This window comes from Astyanax mexicanus, chromosome 12 (assembly GCF_023375975.1).
Source record: "Astyanax mexicanus isolate ESR-SI-001 chromosome 12, AstMex3_surface, whole genome shotgun sequence".
Taxonomy (NCBI): domain Eukaryota; kingdom Metazoa; phylum Chordata; class Actinopteri; order Characiformes; family Acestrorhamphidae; genus Astyanax; species Astyanax mexicanus.
Window position 1 is genome coordinate 33,908,031 of NC_064419.1, and position 18,586 is coordinate 33,926,616.

Below are 18,586 nucleotides of genomic sequence, written 5' to 3' on the forward strand. Positions count from 1 at the left end.
CCCCAACCAGAGTGGAACAAACTGCATTAACCAATCAGAAGGCTCACAAATCTGAGAAGACTAGTCAGAGTGAACTAATCAGAGTGTCCAAATCAGAGTGGACCAACCAGAGTGGACAGATTAGCACGCCCAAAAAAGACTGAATCCATCAAAGTGGACCAATCTGAGGGCACAAATTAGAGTGAACCAACCATAGTGGCCCAATTGAACAGCCCATATCAGAGTTCCTAAATCAGAGTGGACCAATAGCAGTGCCCAAGTCAGAGTGGACCAATCAGAATTTACAAATTAGAGTGGACCAACCAGAGTGGACAGATTAGCACGCCCAAAAAAGACTGAATCCGTCAAAGTGGACCAATCTGAGGGCACAAATTAGAGTGAACCAACCATAGTGGCCCATTTAGACAGCCCATATTACCAATTATAAAATGTATATATATATATATATATATATATATATATATATATATATATATAAAAGGCTCTTTGGCCACGATCACGTTACCAGGCTGAAGTGACACAAATCTGATTTGTGTGGCTCAGATCTGATCTTTTCATGGCTGTGTGAACATGACAAATCTGAGTAAGGGTAAGGGTTCACCCAGAAAGGGAATCGAACTCCAGTTATTTAATTCACAACACAACCACCTTACTGGGTGAGCTACCTAGTAAAGGCAGTTAATAGGGCCCAGCAGATTAAGTTGGACTAAAAATAAACCAGAGTTTAATTGCTAAATGATTGCTCTACCACTCTTCTAGCAAAAGCAGGTGTGGTGAGAAATAGTAGGGATGGTCTCAGAAGAGTTGGGTCAAAAAAGAGGTAGAAAACTAAAGAGCTTGCACCTAATGTGGGGATTTGGCTTTTCCAGGGGTAGATAAAAACAGTTAAACAAGACAAAATGGCTCCTCCACCAAAAAAGGAAACTGGGAAACTGAAATGGGGAAAACAAAGAAGCCATGGCCTTCCTTTCACAGATAAATTATTTATTTATTTATTACTTTCTCTTTCTCTCTCTTTGTTGAGAGGAAGGAAAAAGGAGGGAAAGAAAGAAAGGATGTCTCAGGGACTCAAGAGCTCGAAGGTAGAAAGAATAGCACCCACTCACATACACAAAGACACAGCAACTGCCAGTCTGTGTTTCTCACTCTTTAAAAAGCAGGCCACAGGTGTTCCTGATTAGGCCTGATTGCTACCAGAGGTTGCCCGTTGCCCCCCTCTGGTGGCCGGAGGACGCCTAGCCCTGGAGTCAGCCCTTACAATATGTGGTCCTAAATTGGATACATATCTGATCCATGGACATGCGACAGGAATATGAACGGTCAAATGTGAATTCATGTGTCTTTTTGCCTTTGCGCTTCTCTCTCGTCCCCACACATCTCTTGTTGCAGCAGACAGCAAAAGCAAGCCACCTGATCTTTGTTTACCTCCTCGAACTGAGCATGTACTTTAGACCAGCTGTTTATTCTCCACTCCAACAAAAGATGCTCCACATATGAGCTGCTAACGCATCCATTTCCCTTTATAAAGCTACGAGTCGTCTCTCAAATATGACGTTTTTTTTGTTGTTAGTGGAAAAGGCTATGTTTATACAGGTATCAATGTGCACATGTGAGGCATTTCAGGGACAGATTTGTTCACACTACACACAGATACAGGTCTCTTACGTTGTGAGTGTGAACCGTCAAGATTGTCAAATCCGAGCTGGGCAAAAAAAAATTATTTGAGCAATGTGGCTTGTAATATGAACAAAGCCTTTGATGTGAAGGTGAATGCGTGCCCATGTTAACTTCTTCCCACTACCTTCCACAGAAATGAAAGGAAACCACAAACACCACCATCAGGGGTCTATAGAGAGAGCTGTGTGCGAATTATGTGAAGCAGCAACAGTGTGTTGGGTCATAATGATTTGGCTAATTTGTCTGTTTATATTACTGTAAATGTGTGTGTGTGTGTGTGTATGTGTGTGTGTAATCACGGAACCTCTCACTAGTGTTAGTTTTATTTTCTTGTAAGTGAGTGTGTTTCCACACAGTAAGATGGATATCCTTAGGCAGAATTTATGTTTTCCTCAGAATACGCACACACACACACACACACACATATATTTACACACACACATATATACACATACACAGAAAGAGAGTTCTCTGGAAGCAATAAATTCATAAAAGTGTTAAAAAAAGGGACGAGAGTGGAATTTATGCCCCCCTCTGACCCCATGAGGAATTTTCTTTGTGAAAGAAGACCCGCTTCTCACGCAACTTAGATACACACACACACACACACAGAGAGACAAAAACAGTCGGACACAAATCTACAGCACAGACTTCTGCTCCAGCATGACCATGGTAAGTCACAATACACACACACACACACTGCTTTCTTTATCTATTAGAACGTCTATTAATCCACTATAATATTAAAAAAAATAGAAATGTTAATAACATTTATGATCTGGTTCTAATGTCATTTAGTGGATATGCATATTAGGCAGCTAGTTCCCAAAGGTAATGTGTTTAATCAGCAAACATCTAATATCTAAGGGTGTGTCCTGATTGTGTACTAATAACTAACACTAACTTGTTTGAGTCTGTTGTATGTAGTAGCATAGATAAAAGTGTCAAAGTTTTTTTTTTTTTATTGTTTCCCATTTTCTCCCAAGTAAGCTAGGCCCAGCCATTCAGCTTTTACTCAGCTGTATATCGTCAATCACAGGTGATGCCACAACACAAGGAGGGTAAAGACTAGCACATTCCTCCTCCGATACATGTGAAGTCACCACCTCTTTTCGAACTGCTGCTGATGCAGCATTGCCAAGACTCGGTTCTGATACATCAGCTCACAGATGCCTTGTGCTGATAGACATCACCCTTTGGAGTGATGAGGGTAGAGAGAACAAGGCCAGTGCTCTCTTAGGGCTCTGGCAGCTGATGGCAAGCTATATAAACGGGATTCGAATCAGCAATCTCCCGATCATAGTGGCAGCAACTGCTGGACAACATGGATTATACTTATGTATCCATGATTCATATTTAGAACTGGTCAGATTTTGAGTGTGGTAACAATGGACACTTTTACCCACAATCCTATGCGAAACACAAAGGGAAAGCTACTCAAGTCTGAAAAAAAGCAGCAGCAAATGTTGCAGTACAACTTAAAACATGCTGGCATACCTCGCTCCCTGTTGGTACAAAATGTGTAAGTTCTTTAATATTTAGTGTCCTAATCTGCTGACGTGCACTATTAAGATTAGTATGTTGTATGTATTACATGGAGTATATGCAATTGCGCCACAGCCACTGAAAAGATGCAGCCGAGCTGTTTTCGCTGTGCTTCACATATATAATGTCTTAAGATCATGCCATCAGCTTATGGCTATTTAGGAAAAAGAGATGAGCAAGGAGTTCAGGCACTTCTGCTTCAGCTTGTCATCGAAAGCATGTTCTCCCTCTTCTATAACTAGAGTTGACTCAGGAAAAAGACAAAACAGAGTTAAATGGAGATGTGGTGGTGGAGGGTTGTGAAAACTTGATGTCATGACTCATAAGAGAAGTCCAGAAGATTTATAGGATGTTTGATTGGAAAGGGGATGTGCTTTAGGCACCTTTCTCCTCCCAAAACTTATTTATTTTAGAAAAACACTTACAAGAACTTCTGAGAACATCTTGAGATGTGTTTAAAATTCGATTAATTTTAATCAAATTAATCTGGTCTCGATCCAACTCTGCTATCAAATATACTTATTTTTATTTGAGCTTAACTACTTATAAGGCACAATTTAATCTGATATATAATATCTGAGGTGCACATTGCTTTGAAAACACTGTTTGAAAGCACAGCAGCTTATTTTCAGTATTTTGTGTTAAAGCAGCTTCACACTGCGCAGATATACACACTGGAACACAGAATCTTCTCACTATATTTACTTTCTTGCTCCAGCGCCAGACTGCTCGGACCAATCAGAGGAGATGATGTGCTCGCGTAGCTTATTGGTGCACATTTTGGTGCTTTTAGATTTGTGCCTGTGTGAAACCAAACCAAACAGAGGGAGAAAACGCTCCAAATAAACAAATTAATCAACTCATTTAGACCAGAGAAACCAACTTCAGGTGTGAAAAATTAAGCTAATTAAATTTAACTCAGAAATTCTAACAACCAAGCTGAGATATTTACAATGAAGTAAAAAAAAAACTCCAATTTGTCATGTAATTGCAGATTAATCACAAAATATTATTGTGATTAATCTGATTAAAAATATTAAGTGATTGACACCACTAATTGGAACAGGCAATACACAAAATGATCTAGTGCTGTTTAGTCGATTACAGAACTGAATGTTGTACAGAAAGTTGTTTCCAGTTTGTGAAGCTTCAGTTGTGTGTTTTGTTGTCAGTCTGGGAGCTGCAGACTGGGATCTGTGCTGTTGTTGTCCTGCCTGACCGTCGTTCTCCTGCTGTAAGTACTCCTCACCCTGTTACTCCTCACTCCTACACACACTTTCACAGACAGAGTGCTGTGTGAGGTCACTGCTGTGTTTTCCCTCCAGGCCTGCAGTCAGAGCCGAGCCGGTGCACTGCGTCTGGACACCATGGTCACCCTGGTCAGCCTGCGACGCCTGCTCCAAAACACAGGTGGCGCTAGAGAGATTTAAGAACATGCAGAACTGAACCACCTTCTGTTCTGATTCACTGTTCAGCTCTCCAGTAAAACTTAATCTAGTATTAGTGCAAAATGACATATCCAGTATATTACTATTATTTGTTACTAATATTACTATTACTATTGCTTATTTCCATTTTAATTAATTCCAGTCCAGTATGATTTTGAAAAATGAAATGATCAATCTGGTGGAATTTATTTTAAGTGTATTACTCAGTTTAGTAGGATTTAATCAAATAAACAGACCACTATGACTTTGATTGATTAAATATTCAGTCCACTGGGATTTACAGTACCAGTCAAAACCTTTTCAAATTCAATTTTCAAGTTAAATTCTAGTTTCAATCTTTTGCATTGTATTTAAGCAATAGAATACGAGAGGGATTGTGTTATCACGAATAACTTGTGATAACACATGACCTTGAGTGTTCTATTGCTTTTATACAACAGTTTTTTACAAAATTAATTAAGAAAATAAATCAAAGAATTTTAAGAAATTCAGTTTGAAAATGCTTTAATATGGACTGTGCCTTCCGCCAAATAGTAGTTCCACAACAACTGTAACAGAACTGAGACTTAACTACAAAACGGTGTATGGTTTATACAGACTAACACCACAAAAGTTAGCTTGAAAACAAAATTGGGAATAAGGGAAGATGGTAACGTTAGGAGCGTGAAATAACGCTAATACTCTCCTCTCCTGCTCCGTAGAGTCGTCTTCAGGTGAACGCTGCACATTTTTGAGCATTTCTGCTTGTTTTGCTAGGTGGTGTTGGTTTTAGCTAGCCGGCTGGACTGTGGTTAGGTTAGCGTAGCTTGCTTTAGCTCAGCATTAACTTAGCTTAGCCTAGCCTGGCTGGTTAGCGTTCTGGCTGTCACACGGCATTAGCCAAGCGATTTTCTTTCCCTTTTTTCCACGAAAGACGAGTCAGCGCTGAGGGCGAGCGTGCCGCGGCTGAGCACTAGCCTGTGCTAAGCTAACGCTGCTGCGGATGTCCTGTGTGTATACGCCGTTACTCGGCAACGCATCGGCGGAGTGATACAAGTGTAGTGTGAGAAGGCCGTGACGTTATCACATATATCAGCACGGCTAGAACACTTCTCAACCAATCAGATTGGAAGGTCGGAACTAACTGTTGTATAAATTATACTATAGTATTCCAAACATCCAACAAAACATATGAAAAAATATAGAAATATAGGTAAAAATATTTTTAAAATAATAATATTAAATGAGAAGGTGTGTCCAAACTTTTGACTGGTAATCTATATTAAATATTTAATCTGTACAGTATGATTTATCAATTGATCAATAAATCAGTCCATAATTTAGATTTATTGAATAATCAATAATTGAGCAAGTTAGTTTAACTGATTATTCAGTCTAATATGATTTAGATTAATCAATTATTCGGTCCAGTATTTCGATTGGTCAATTAATTAGTGCAGTATTATTTAGATTAATTGAGTAGTTAGTTTAGTATTATTTTGAATAATCATAAATAATCAGTCTAATATAGTTTAGATACATTGATTAATCACTCCAGTATAATTGTAATTAATTAATCAGTTCAGTATTATTTAGATTAATTAAATTATCAGTCTGAGGTGATTTGTTGTAAACACATAATCAGTCTAGTGTTATCAGTCTAGTATATAAATCCAGATGGATGAAAGCTCAGTCTAGTGTAGTTTTAATGAATTGAATAATCACTGTATGTCTCTGGTTGTGTTTCAGACGCAGATTCGCTCTTTCTCGGTTTACCCGCAGTTCGGTGGGCTGGGCTGTACAGGTAACTCCCACCGAACACAGAGCTGTGAGACCACACAAGGCTGCCCCCTGGAGGAGGGCTGTGGGAACCGCTTCCAATGCCAGTCCGGTAAAATCAACACTATATTATATCACCTTTACTACAGTAATACACATAGATACCGGAGTATTGATATCAATTATAGGTTGGTTGTCCAGTCTCCTTGGTTTTATTGGTTGAATGCTGGTGGTTGTAACTCCTTGTCCCACATAGTGCTCCCACCTTCTTGTTCTCATTGGTTTGATGTTTATGGTTGTGTCTCACTGTCCTGATTGGTAAAAAAAATGTTTTACCCTATTTGGTTGGATTTTTTGAAGAGAGTTTTTTTTTTTTGGCTAAACTTTTTACATGTAACTTATGCTGCCTTCAAGTCGTGTCGGAAATATAAACATGAACACATGAACGCCACCACAAACTCACTTCACAGTTGGTTGATAAATAAATTAAATAAATTGATGCAGACAGTAACACTTAAATACATGCAGGTTGTTATTAGCTATCTAATAAAATCACTAGCAATGCATGAAAAAACATGCAAATATGGTATAATTCATGGTTCTAATGGGATAAAAACATCAGTAACCCAATGTCTTATTTGCTTCATTCTCCTAGAGTAGGGCAAAATGAACCTCCTGTTTTTTATGATAATAGACCTATTTTTCATATTGGTGTCCATTTTCACCTTAACAAAACACACTCGAAGGCATGTCAAGTCAGAATCATCACCTCCAAGGAAGATGATAAATCATGCAAGATCCTATATATAATAACTAAGTTGCTGTGGCCATTGACCTCCTGCCACCAACAAACAACAGGGTGTACACAAGAAATTAAATTAAAATGTTATTCTAAAATACATTTGTGTGTGTGTAGGAAAGTGTATAAATCAGGCTCTGGTGTGTAATGGTGACATGGACTGTGAGACCGATGGGTCGGATGAGCAGCGCTGCAAGACCAGAGGAGAAATATGTACCCTACAGAAACCCCCGCCACAGATAGAACTCACTGGATTAGGGTAACACTCACACACACACACACACACAAGCACTTAAAAAAAATCACCCATAATTACTAGCAAGAAACAAAAAACACTGTGTGTTAATGTGTTTGCACACTTTGCCCACCCACCTCAAGGTATGATGCACTGAAGGGTCAGTTCAGGGGGTCTGTGATAAACACCTTGAGTTTTGGTGGTCAGTGTCGGAGAACATTCAGTGGAAATCATCAGGACTTCTACCGACTTCCACAAAGCGTCCTAAGATACACCTTCCAGGTAAGATAAAAACCACATACAAACTCTAAATAAAAACACATTCATTCAGCCTACAGCAGTTAAGCTCCATCCATTCAGCCTACAGCAGCTAAGCTCCACCTATTCAATCTACAACAGTTTATCTGCACCCATTCAAGTTCTTTCTCTCTTTCTCTCTCTCAGCTGCCTTCTCTTTGTTTGCAATTTACAGTGCTTACATTTATATACTCACACTTGCATTTGTCAAAAATGTAAGATTAGCATTTTACACATGACAGCTAAATAAAAGTAAATATGGATTTGTTATAAAATGATCCAAAACCAGCTCTGTATGTAAATACAATTAACCAAAACACTGTAACCCTATACATGCATGCTTGAACAATGAGGATACGTGACTGGGGGAACTACATACCTGTATAAACAGATAAATAAAGCAATAAAGCTCTGGAGTAAACATTTATGCTGCTCTCTCTCTCTCTCTCTCTCTCTCTCTCTCTCTCTCTTTCTCTCTCTCTCATACACACAGCTTATTAACCTCCTCTAAGCTCATAATGCACATAGGGGCGTGTAGCCACAGAGCACATGTCTCATTTTATAAAGTTCAATTTCAAGCTACTGCACACTAACATGTTCACAACCTTTCATCTAGTATTTAAAACTGCTTACTGCCTATGTTGTTTAACACAGAAAGGATCTGAAACCTATTTTTACAATTAAATATAATTAAAATATCGGACAGATTTATTTATAAGGTCAGAGAGTGGGAGAAGTAAGGGCGTGGATCAGTCTCCCAAAATTAAGTTATATAACTCCACTAAAATAAAGGTTGAAGTTATTTAGAATTCATATATGTGGTTTATTTGTTAAGGAAGCAGCTATGTGTAAACTTGCTCCTACGTTTTTGTAGAAAATTAAGATTTGGTGAAATTTTACCAATAAAAACATAATTATTTTTACCTTGTTACACTATAGGCAGCACATCAGAAAATATTTTGTGTGTGTTTTTATAAGGTAACAGCTGAAAACGATTTTTCCAGCGAGTTCTATTCCAGTTCCTGGCATTACGTGCAGGACATTAATAACCGTGAAACAACAACGGGAACAACTTCAGGACACCATTACTTTACCTCTAAGGAAGAACTGAAAAAAACGGAGGTATGTAAAGATCACTGGAGGACATTTAGTCATTTTTGGTACTTAGAGAAGGTCTAATGATTTGGAAAATGTATTAATAAAAATGTTTATTCAAAGAAATGGTTGCTATAATAGTTGCATCTAGAAATACTGTCAGATTGCAGTGTTATTCTGAAGAAAGATTAAGGTTACACTGGCATAGTATATGTCTTAAAGGCAAGCTCTTAAAGGAGAACTCCGGTTTAAAATTGACATTGGGTGTAGTACAACACAATAAAGAGTACTTACCTTTGTTGAATAGGCCTCCTCCACTCTCCCGCAGCTTTCCAAGATCCAGTAATTTTGTGCTTTTTGCCCAGCACTCTTTACAACAACCGTTTCGGAGAAAATTTTTTCCCCTGATAAATCGCTTTTTACACCTTTATCCAGGCTCAAAGTAGCTCCAAAGTTATTAATGCCTCGTTATACATGTCAGCGCTCTCCGGATTCTATCAAGGAAGTGTGGAGCTACTTTGAGACTGGATAACAATGTAAAAAGCAATTTATTGGGGCAAAATATGCCCTGAGCGTGCTTTGTAAAGAATGCTGGGCAAAAAGCACAAATTACTGGATCTCTGAAAGCTGCCGGTGAACAGAGGTGAGCTATTCCAAAAAGGTAAGTACTCTTTATCATGTTTTACTACACCCAATGTCAATTTTACACAGGAGTTCTCCTTTAAGAGCGTAGCAGGATGCGCACTGGAGTGTGCATTCAGAGATTTAAGGTTTGCAGCACCTCATTTGCATGGTGAAAAATAAAGCCATAGGGTATCTGGTATTGTATGCAATTTTTACCTGACAGCTAGACACCAGGCCTTCTGGTCATTTGACATGTGACAACAAACTATCAGTCTTGGTGTTAACCATGGTGCCTCCACCCACAGATTCGTTGGTCAACACCACCAAGTCAAAACCTCAAGAACTCCTCACTTAAAAAAAGACCAGCCCCCATTTTACTATAGGTGTATAATTGTAGTTCATGCTGATTTTGGTTTTGTTGTAATTTGTTGTTGTTTGTGTCTGCAGTCCCGGCAGCTGGTGGTGGTTAGCAGTAATATTGAAGTGGCTCAGTTTCAAAACCAGCCGCCTGAACACCTCCCCCTGTCCGAGGAGTTCTGGAGGGCTCTGTCCGGCCTTCCAGTGGTGTATGATTACCCAGCGTACCGCAAGCTTCTGGAGAGATTCGGGACACATTTCATGTCAGAGGGCACAATGGGGGGGCAGTTTAGAGCCATGATGTACTTCAGCCAGGAATTCATCCACAAGCTCAGTAAGGAGCCTCAGCACTAAAAGGGGAACTATGTTAATTGCTCATTAGGATAACATTAACAGTTTTGTCCTGTACTTTACCTTAATTAAGCTCAGCTTAATTAGAAATTCAATATTAATATAGAATATGTTCTCTCTTTCTGTCTGCTCTTTTTCTCAGAGACTTCGAAGGAGGACTTTCATGAGTGTGTAAAAAGGACCCACACTGTGTTGTTCTTCATTAAAATCACCACCACAAAGTGCCAGAGCTTTAACAGAGACTTAATCCACTACAACAGTGAGCAGTTTATCCCCACCCATTAATCCTATACAACACTTTAGACCCAGTCATTCATTCTACAATAGTTTAGCCCACTCCATTTTACCCAGAGGTGGAAAGTAATGAATTACATTTACTCAAGTTACTGTAATTAAGTAGATTTTATGAGTAATTTGTCATTTTTAAAGTAGTTTTTAAAATAGGTAATTTTACTTTTACTCAAGTACATTTTGACACAAGTAATTTACTTTGCTACACTGGAAAACTCCCCGTTACTGAGTAAAAAATAAAATGCTGAGAAAAACAGGATGAATTGTCTGAATTAAAAAAAAAATGGCATGGATGCGCTGGCGCACGGATGCTCACGCGTGGAATAACGAGGCAATAACGTCCTCATGCAATACAAAACGTGTTCTGTCTGGCAGAGCTCTTAGCATTCAAAACTTCCACATTGAACCTGAGAAAGCATGAGGTGGTAAGTATTTTAATAATTAAACAATCTGCTTAAATGTTAAAAAAAAAACAAGTAAATAGCAGTTAAAGTATAGCAATTGCAAGTTAAAAAATAATAATGACCTGTAAAACTATAAAAATACGGTTTATAGTCACGTATATGACCATAACCTTTTAACAGTAAAGAAAAAAATGGATCATAGAAACCTATCCCACTTGTTCTTGAAAATGTTTTATGCGGTGGTCTGAACAAATACTGCCTGAAATTATTTTTATTATTATTATTATTATTCCAAATTATTATGTGAAATTATAGTTAATTAAAAACAATTTAATTTATGATTTGTTTTACTTTTTTATATCAAATAATTTAAAGTAACTATGTAACTTTTACTCAAAGTACATTTTAAATTGAGTACTTTTTTCTTTTACTTGAGTAGATTTTTAGATGGGTAGAGTAGAATTTTAGCAAAGTAAAAATACTTTTACTTAATTACAATTTTTCAGTACTTTTTCCACCTCTGATTTTACCTACAGCACTTTACCTACCTTCTCCACTTTTACCTTTTAAAGTTTTCCACATTATTTCACCACACCCATTCTCAAGAGTTTGTTTCGCATTAGATGTTTATAGTTGAACTGATTTTAAAGTGAACACCTTTCTATCTGCTTCTATATTAGCGCAAGATCAACATAGTAAAACAAACAGACAGGTAACGGCGAACGGAGGAGACACGGGCTACATCGCAAAACTGACATCTCTGAATCTGAACAATCCAGAGGCAAACGAGAAGGTTTTCTCTCAGTGGGCGGGCTCAGTAAAGGACCTGCCCAAAGTCATCAGTCAGAAGGTTCCATCCGCTAAAACATCTCATTCTCTTTCCTGATTCTGTCGGTGTCTCTGACTGATTCATTAGTTGTGACACTGATTCTCTGATTCTGACTCTCTCCAATTCAAATGCTGATTCTGTCGGTGTCTCTGACTGACCTCTTCTTTATCTCTTCTTTAATTCTGACTCCGATTGATTCTTTGGTTCTCACACTCTCTTCTCCAATTCTGATTATGCTAGTTTGCTCTGTGTCTGACTGTGTTGATTCTTTGATGGCTCTGCTTCCGATTCTCTAATTCTGGCTCTCTAATTGTTCATTTGCTTCTGATTCTGATATTCTGGTTCTGAATTCAGCAATTCTCAGATTCTTTTTTTGTGTGTGTGCGCATGTGTGAGAGCAGATTCGACCGCTGTATGAGCTTGTGAAGGAGGTACCGTGTGCAGGAGTGAAGAAGCTCTACCTGAGAAAGGCCCTGGAGTCCTACCTGAGTGAGGAGAACACATGTCGCTGCCGCCCCTGCAAAAACAATGGCCTGATCGTGCTGAGAGAGGGAGTGTGTGTTTGTGTGTGTAAGCAGGGCACAAGCGGTCCCGCCTGTGAGCACGGAGCTCCAGTGGAGGAACAGCCAGGTAAACACACACAACAACATTTATTTTGATAAATGAAATGTTTTGTTGTTATAACAGCGATATGACAGGTGGGTTTGTGTGTGTATGTCTGTGTGTGTGTGTGTGTGAGTAGGAGTGATCCACGGAGGTTGGAGCTGTTGGTCAGAATGGAGTGTATGTTCTGCAGGCCGTCGGAGCCGCAGTCGGTCCTGTAACCACCCAGTGCCTCAAAATGGAAAATCTTGCATTGGAAAGTCTGAGGAAACAGTGAACTGTGAGGAAGAGGAGGAGCTGCAGTATCTTCGGTGAGGAAGAGCACCCACCCCAGGGTATTAACAAACCATGTGGAACAGAGTGTCCAAATTAAATGTTCAGTTTACCATTTCTGGCAAAAAAAATGTCAAAGTGCTGCTGCTGTGAACATTCAGATTAAATATACATATTAAATATTGAGATTAAATATAGATATTAAATACCCAGATTAAACATTGAGAATAAACATGTATGATAAATATTCAGATTAAATATTTAGATTAATTTTTTTTAGATAAAATATGCAGAATAAATATCCAGATAAAAATATTTAGATTAAATATTTAGATTAAATATTTAGATTATTTTTTTTAGATAAAATATGCAGAATAAATATCCAGATAAAAATATTTAGATTAAATATTGATAATGCTTAGTTTAAAATTCCAGGCTAAAAAAATTCAGTTTCACATGAGCACCCAAATTAAATATTTATAATAAAAACCCAGATTAAATATCCAGATATCCCGATCTTGATATTTAACATCCATATAAAATATTTTGATGAAATATACAGAATAAAAACTTAGATTAAATATTCAGATTACATTCCAGGCTGAAATGTGTTAAAATGCGTGCCAACATGAGCATCCAAGATACATATACAGATTCATTTTCCAGTCAGAAACAACTGTCCAGATTAAACATTCAGAATAAAAATATCTAATCTGAAAAAAAATCCAGTTTAAAGATCCAGATTAAATATCCAGTCTGAAACAAGCTTCTAGATTAAACACCCAGATTAAATAATAAATCTGAAACAAGGGTCCAGATTAAACAGCCAATGAAGATAAAGTCTGAAAAAAGTTTCTAGTTTAAATATTTAGTCTGAAATAAGTGTCCAGATTAAACATTCATGTTAAATATTCATCTTAAATTGAAGGGCTGAAATCAACATCTAGACAAATTGAGGTTAAAGCTTTAGATTAAAATACATATTAAATTCAGATTGAAGGAAGTGTCCAGGTTATATGCCCAGATAAATAAATGTCCAAAATGTATTTTCTGGATAGGTACTAAGTATATATATATATATATATATATATATATATATATATGATCTGTATGTCCAGATATGTTGTATTTTACAGTACTGATGTCAATACTTAATTTGAATCTGTGGTCTAATGCAGCATGATGGAGCCTCACTGCTTTGATCAAACACTAGAACCCATTAGGCGCTGTGGATCCCCCCCACCTCTGATCAATGGCTTTATATTGGTAAGAATATATACTGGTAAGAAATGTTATACTGATAACCTTTAATAAATGTTAGAGTTTGAGAGCTCTCTAGTGTGACATGATGTCCTACCGTGTGTTTCTGTTCCACACAGGACCCTAAAGAACTATACGCAGTGGGCAGTAAGGTGGAGTACTCATGTATTGATGGGTATCACCTGGTCGGGGAGCCGGTCGCTGAGTGTACGGAGCAGCTCACCTGGAAGAGAGCACAGCAGCTGTGTAAGAGTAAGTGTGTTTAAGTTAAGTTAAGTTAAGTTAAGCTTCTCTACCATCTGCTAATTAATTACTGTTCCTCTGCTGCACTGATCACATAGGTTTATCAGCCTTGCCCTAAATAATTTAGTATATATAAATATCACCTATATGCACACATATATCATATAGGTACAGAGTGTGTTCCGCCTGTCCTGTCTGCGGATGTTTCTGGCACTCCATGGAAGCTGAGTTACAGGATCGGAGAGACAGTGGAGCTGAACTGTACTGCAGGGAGAGCGAGAGATGGACCGGCTGAAATCCGCTGCAACTCTGGCCTGGCTTGGTCACCTCAATCTGAAAACACAAAATGCCTTGCAGGTAACACCTTAATAACATACAGGTAACCCTCTATTTAAATCCTAATAACACACAAATAACACTCTAATGGTACACATGTAACACCCTATTACAACAAGATAGTAAACTGGTAAGACCCTATTAAAATACAGGTAACATGTAGTTACACACAGGTAATGCCCTAACAACACCTTAATAACACCCTTCTGACACCCCAATAACACACAAATAACATCCTAATAACACAAAGGTAATACCCTAGGAGCCCCCAAATGACACACAAGGGGACACCATAATAACACAACGGTAACACCAAATAACAAAACACAATGCTAATACTCTAGTAACACTCTGGTAACACACAGGTAACATCCTAATAACACAAATATAACTTTATAATACTTTAGTAACATACAGGAAAGACTCTAATAACACAAAGATTATACCCTAGTAACACTACAGTGACACACAGGTGAGACCCTAATAACACATAGGTAATACCTTAGTAATACTACAGTGACACAAAGATACGATCCAAACAACACAGAGGTAATACCCTAATAACGCCCTTATAAAATGCAGGTAACACACTAATAACACAAAGATAATACCCTAGTAACACACAGGTAACATCCTAATAACACATAGGTAATACTTTAGTAATACTACAATGACTAAAAGACACGATCCAAACAACACAGAGGTAATACCCTAATAACGCCCTAATAAAATGCAGGTAACAAACTAATAACACAAAGATAATACCCTAGTAACACCCTGATAACACACAGCTAAGACCCTAAGAACACAATGAAAATACCCTAGTAACACCCTGATAACACACAGCTAAAACCATAATAACACGTAGTTAATACCCTACTAACACTCAAGTGACACACTGGTAAGACCATAAAAACACATAGGTAATACTCTAGTAAGACTCCAAAGACACATAGGTATTGAGCCAAACAACACAAAGGTAATACCCTGGTGATGCACTAATAAAATGCAGGTAACACCCTAATGAAACAAAGGTAATACCTTAGTAGCGCCCCAATAACACACAGGTTGCCAGATTGCCAACTAAATCAGCAGCCAATAATCAACATACCAGCCAATCATTCTTTTACTCTTCTAAATTAAGGAGAAGTCCTGCCACTAAAGATTAAAAACATATTTAACTAATATTTATAGATGTTCTGCTCCACCTCCATCTACAGTATATAGGAATTTGCTTGAGAATGCCCTCTCTAGTGTTTTCTTTATTACTCATGGTTCTGGTATATACAAAAGCAACTGGGCTAGCCTAGGCCTGACTCCTCCTAGGCTCTGACTGGGTTTCACACCGGTTAGAGTTACATCACTCCTGCTCCAGCGCAGCCCTGCAGTCCAGACGTCTGACCTTCAGTTTGCAACACTAACAGGTTGCACAGCTGTTATGCTCACAATGATTCAGAGAACGAGTGTGTGTGTGAGAGAGAGAGAGAGAGAGAGAGAGAGAGAGAGAGAGCATTAATGTGTGTACAGCTCTGGAAAAAAGAGACCATTTAAAAATAAAGAATTTCTTTGATTTTACCAAAACCTCTTGAATATAATCAACAAGAAGATGGATGATAACAAGCCATCAAACCAAGCTGAACTGCTTGAATTTTTGCACAAGCAGTGACATAAAGTTACCCAAAAGCAGTATGTAAAACTGTTGGAGGAGAACATGCTAATATGCATTAAAATCCAGGGTTATTTATTAACTCCTAAATCTTATGAATATGAACTTGTTTTCTTTGCATTATTTAAGGTCTGAAAGCTCTGCATCTTTTTTGTTATTTCAGCCATTTCTTATTTTCTGCAAATAAATGCTCTAAATGACAATATTTCTTTATTGGAATTTGGGAGAAATGTTTTCCGTAGTTTATAGAATAAAACAACAATGTTCATTTTACTCAAACATATGCCTATACTTAGCAAAATTAGAGAAACTGATATAGAAACTGATGGTCTCTTAATTTTTTTTAGAGCTGTGAATGAACCTGACTATTCTCTCTGTCCAGCAGTTACAGCTCCCCCTGTGACCGAATGCCAACCATGGCAGAAACGGGCCCAGGACAAGTGTGTCTGTAGAGTTCCCTACGAATGCGAGTATGTTCTAGCAAAAACACACACACACACAAACAGACACACACTTTGGTGAGATTGTGTCCGAGGTGCACTCCCCTCTTCTGTGACTTACCGATTTGTGTTCTCTGTTCTGACTGGCCAGGCCGTCTCTGGAGGTGTGTGCCACCAGTGTAGAGCGCAGCTGGACCAGGGGGCAGAGTGTGTGTAAGATATTGGCCGCGCAGTGTCTGGGGCAACAGTTCACTTTAGCTGACCACAGCGCCTGCCAGTGGCCAGAGCTGTCCACTGCTGTCTGCCCAGGGTGCTCTCTCTGGACTGTGTGTGATGGTAAGACTGATGTACATGGGTACTGGTCAAGGCTATGCCGGGTCTATAGATGTTATAGTGATCCAGGGCTGATAACTGTATTATTTATTGTTTTTCGCTTGCAGATCAGTCGCAGACGTGTCGCTGTCGGACACTGCAGGAGTGTGTGTCTCCCGGCCGCTGGATCCAGGTCTGTGTGCAACTCAGTGGAGAGTCCACACCTTCCACAGTGTCGGAGTGCGAAGTGGGGGTCCGAAAGTGCAGAGGGGAGACCCCCATCATCCTCAGCCTGCAGCCCTGCGAATCCTAATCTTGCTTACACTCACAATAACTCCTTTTAGATTAGTGGAAAGTTCTGAGAGAAATCTACGTCCTCTAGTTTTACAGTTTTACTACCCCACTCTTACCTAAATGCATTTAAGCTTCAAGCACATATATCAGCACACACTCTCCTCAAATTGTTGTCATTTGGAAGTGTTTAGTAAACTCTTAACAGACTTGTTTCCAGTGCCAGTCTAACACCACCAAGCTTTTTTCTCAACTATTAGTATGAAAGAAAACACCACAAAGCTGGTTAGCCCACTGGGTAGCGCCAAGCTAACACAATAACTTTCATACCCCAACAGTTAGCACTGAACTAACACCACAATGCCTTAAGCCCACCAGCAAGCACCACAAATCTTATAGCACCTCAATTAGCACCAAGCTAACACCACAAGATGATGGCGTTCCAATAAACACTCAGATAAATTTACAGTATACTCTTTAAAAAGATTTAGAGATTAGCACAATTGGCTTAACAGTTATTTGTCTGTTTTATGGCAAATCCATACTTTGCATATTTCCCACTTTTTTATGTCCCAGATTATCACTATTAGCACCATTCGCAAAACCAGTTAATAACAACTAATGGATTATACAGTATATTGCACATCCAAACAGAAGTTAAACAGTACAGCTTTTAGTACTATTGATATGCTGTGTTGAAGCCAGCTTGTATTCTGAATTTAGGGTTGCCGAGGCACTCATGACTTCTAGTAGAAAATCTGACCCATAGGGAAGTTCTAGTTAAAGTTTTTATGGAACTCAGCATTTTAACCGACTGATTAGCAGCAAGCTATAGCACCACCCAGCTCATAAACAGTAATCACTAATAAACATGCTCTTGTTGTTTCTGATGCTGAACTTTACTGCTATCTTAAAAGGCTCAGATATCTATAATCACATTTTATATGTACCAAACAGAAACCCTGTTTTTACTCTATTGTGTATAAATGAATAAATGTCTCCATATATGGTCTGAATTGTCTCTTTCTCTCGTTTGGAAGAGAACTGATGCCAGTCTGTTCCACCCAGGCAGATCGAAGGTAAACACAGAAGCTCTTCTCTGCCAGCGATCAAACAAACCAGCGCAATCTGGACAACAGCTCGACAGCTAATTACACCGGACCTCATGTCTGGTCCTGTAGAGGCTTTTTATAGCCTCTGAGTGATGGCAGTGAATCAGGCTCTTATGTCAGATACTGAAGCCTCTATTAAATATTAATAATAGAGAAAGTACATCAAAACTCAAAGTAGAACCAGCAGGGGGCACTTTGGATATCCCAGAAATGATAATCTATAACACATTCATAGTAAACATAAGCTGTTTATACAAAAATAACTTAAAATTACCTAAATATTAGTAAAATAAATATATCTAGATAGATATCACAGTGTGCCAGTCCTACCATCTCTGAA

The 18,586-nt window shown here is 38.4% G+C and overlaps 1 protein-coding gene across 2 annotated transcripts; it reads left to right on the forward strand.

Annotated features, from left to right (window-relative positions):
• Nucleotides 1–2,260: 2,260 nt before the first annotated feature.
• c7a (complement component 7a) lies at nucleotides 2,261–18,146 on the forward strand. 2 transcript variants are annotated; one of them, XM_049486098.1, is made up of 18 exons: nucleotides 2,261–2,349; nucleotides 4,395–4,456; nucleotides 4,548–4,632; nucleotides 6,399–6,540; nucleotides 7,345–7,486; nucleotides 7,606–7,744; nucleotides 8,738–8,881; nucleotides 9,926–10,169; nucleotides 10,329–10,445; nucleotides 11,562–11,731; nucleotides 12,112–12,340; nucleotides 12,453–12,624; nucleotides 13,765–13,852; nucleotides 13,966–14,098; nucleotides 14,258–14,446; nucleotides 16,477–16,561; nucleotides 16,683–16,867; nucleotides 16,972–18,146. In XM_049486098.1, the coding sequence occupies exons 1-18, from the start codon at nucleotides 2,341–2,343 to the stop codon at nucleotides 17,154–17,156; spliced, it is 2,520 nt and encodes an 839-aa protein (XP_049342055.1). In that variant the 5' UTR covers nucleotides 2,261–2,340; the 3' UTR covers nucleotides 17,157–18,146. The 2 variants fall into 2 exon arrangements, with proteins under 2 accessions (XP_049342055.1, XP_007247232.3); XM_007247170.4 differs by having other exon boundaries at nucleotides 2,262–2,349; nucleotides 16,474–16,561.
• Nucleotides 18,147–18,586: the final 440 nt, after the last annotated feature.

Excerpts from the sequence above, each read along its gene's own strand:
- c7a (XM_007247170.4), top strand. Across the intron at positions 10,170-10,328 it reads GGAATTCATCCACAAGCTCA|AGACTTCGAAGGAGGACTTT; the intron begins GTAAGGAGCCTC and ends TCTTTTTCTCAG. Across the intron at positions 10,446-11,561 it reads AGACTTAATCCACTACAACA|CGCAAGATCAACATAGTAAA; the intron begins GTGAGCAGTTTA and ends CTTCTATATTAG.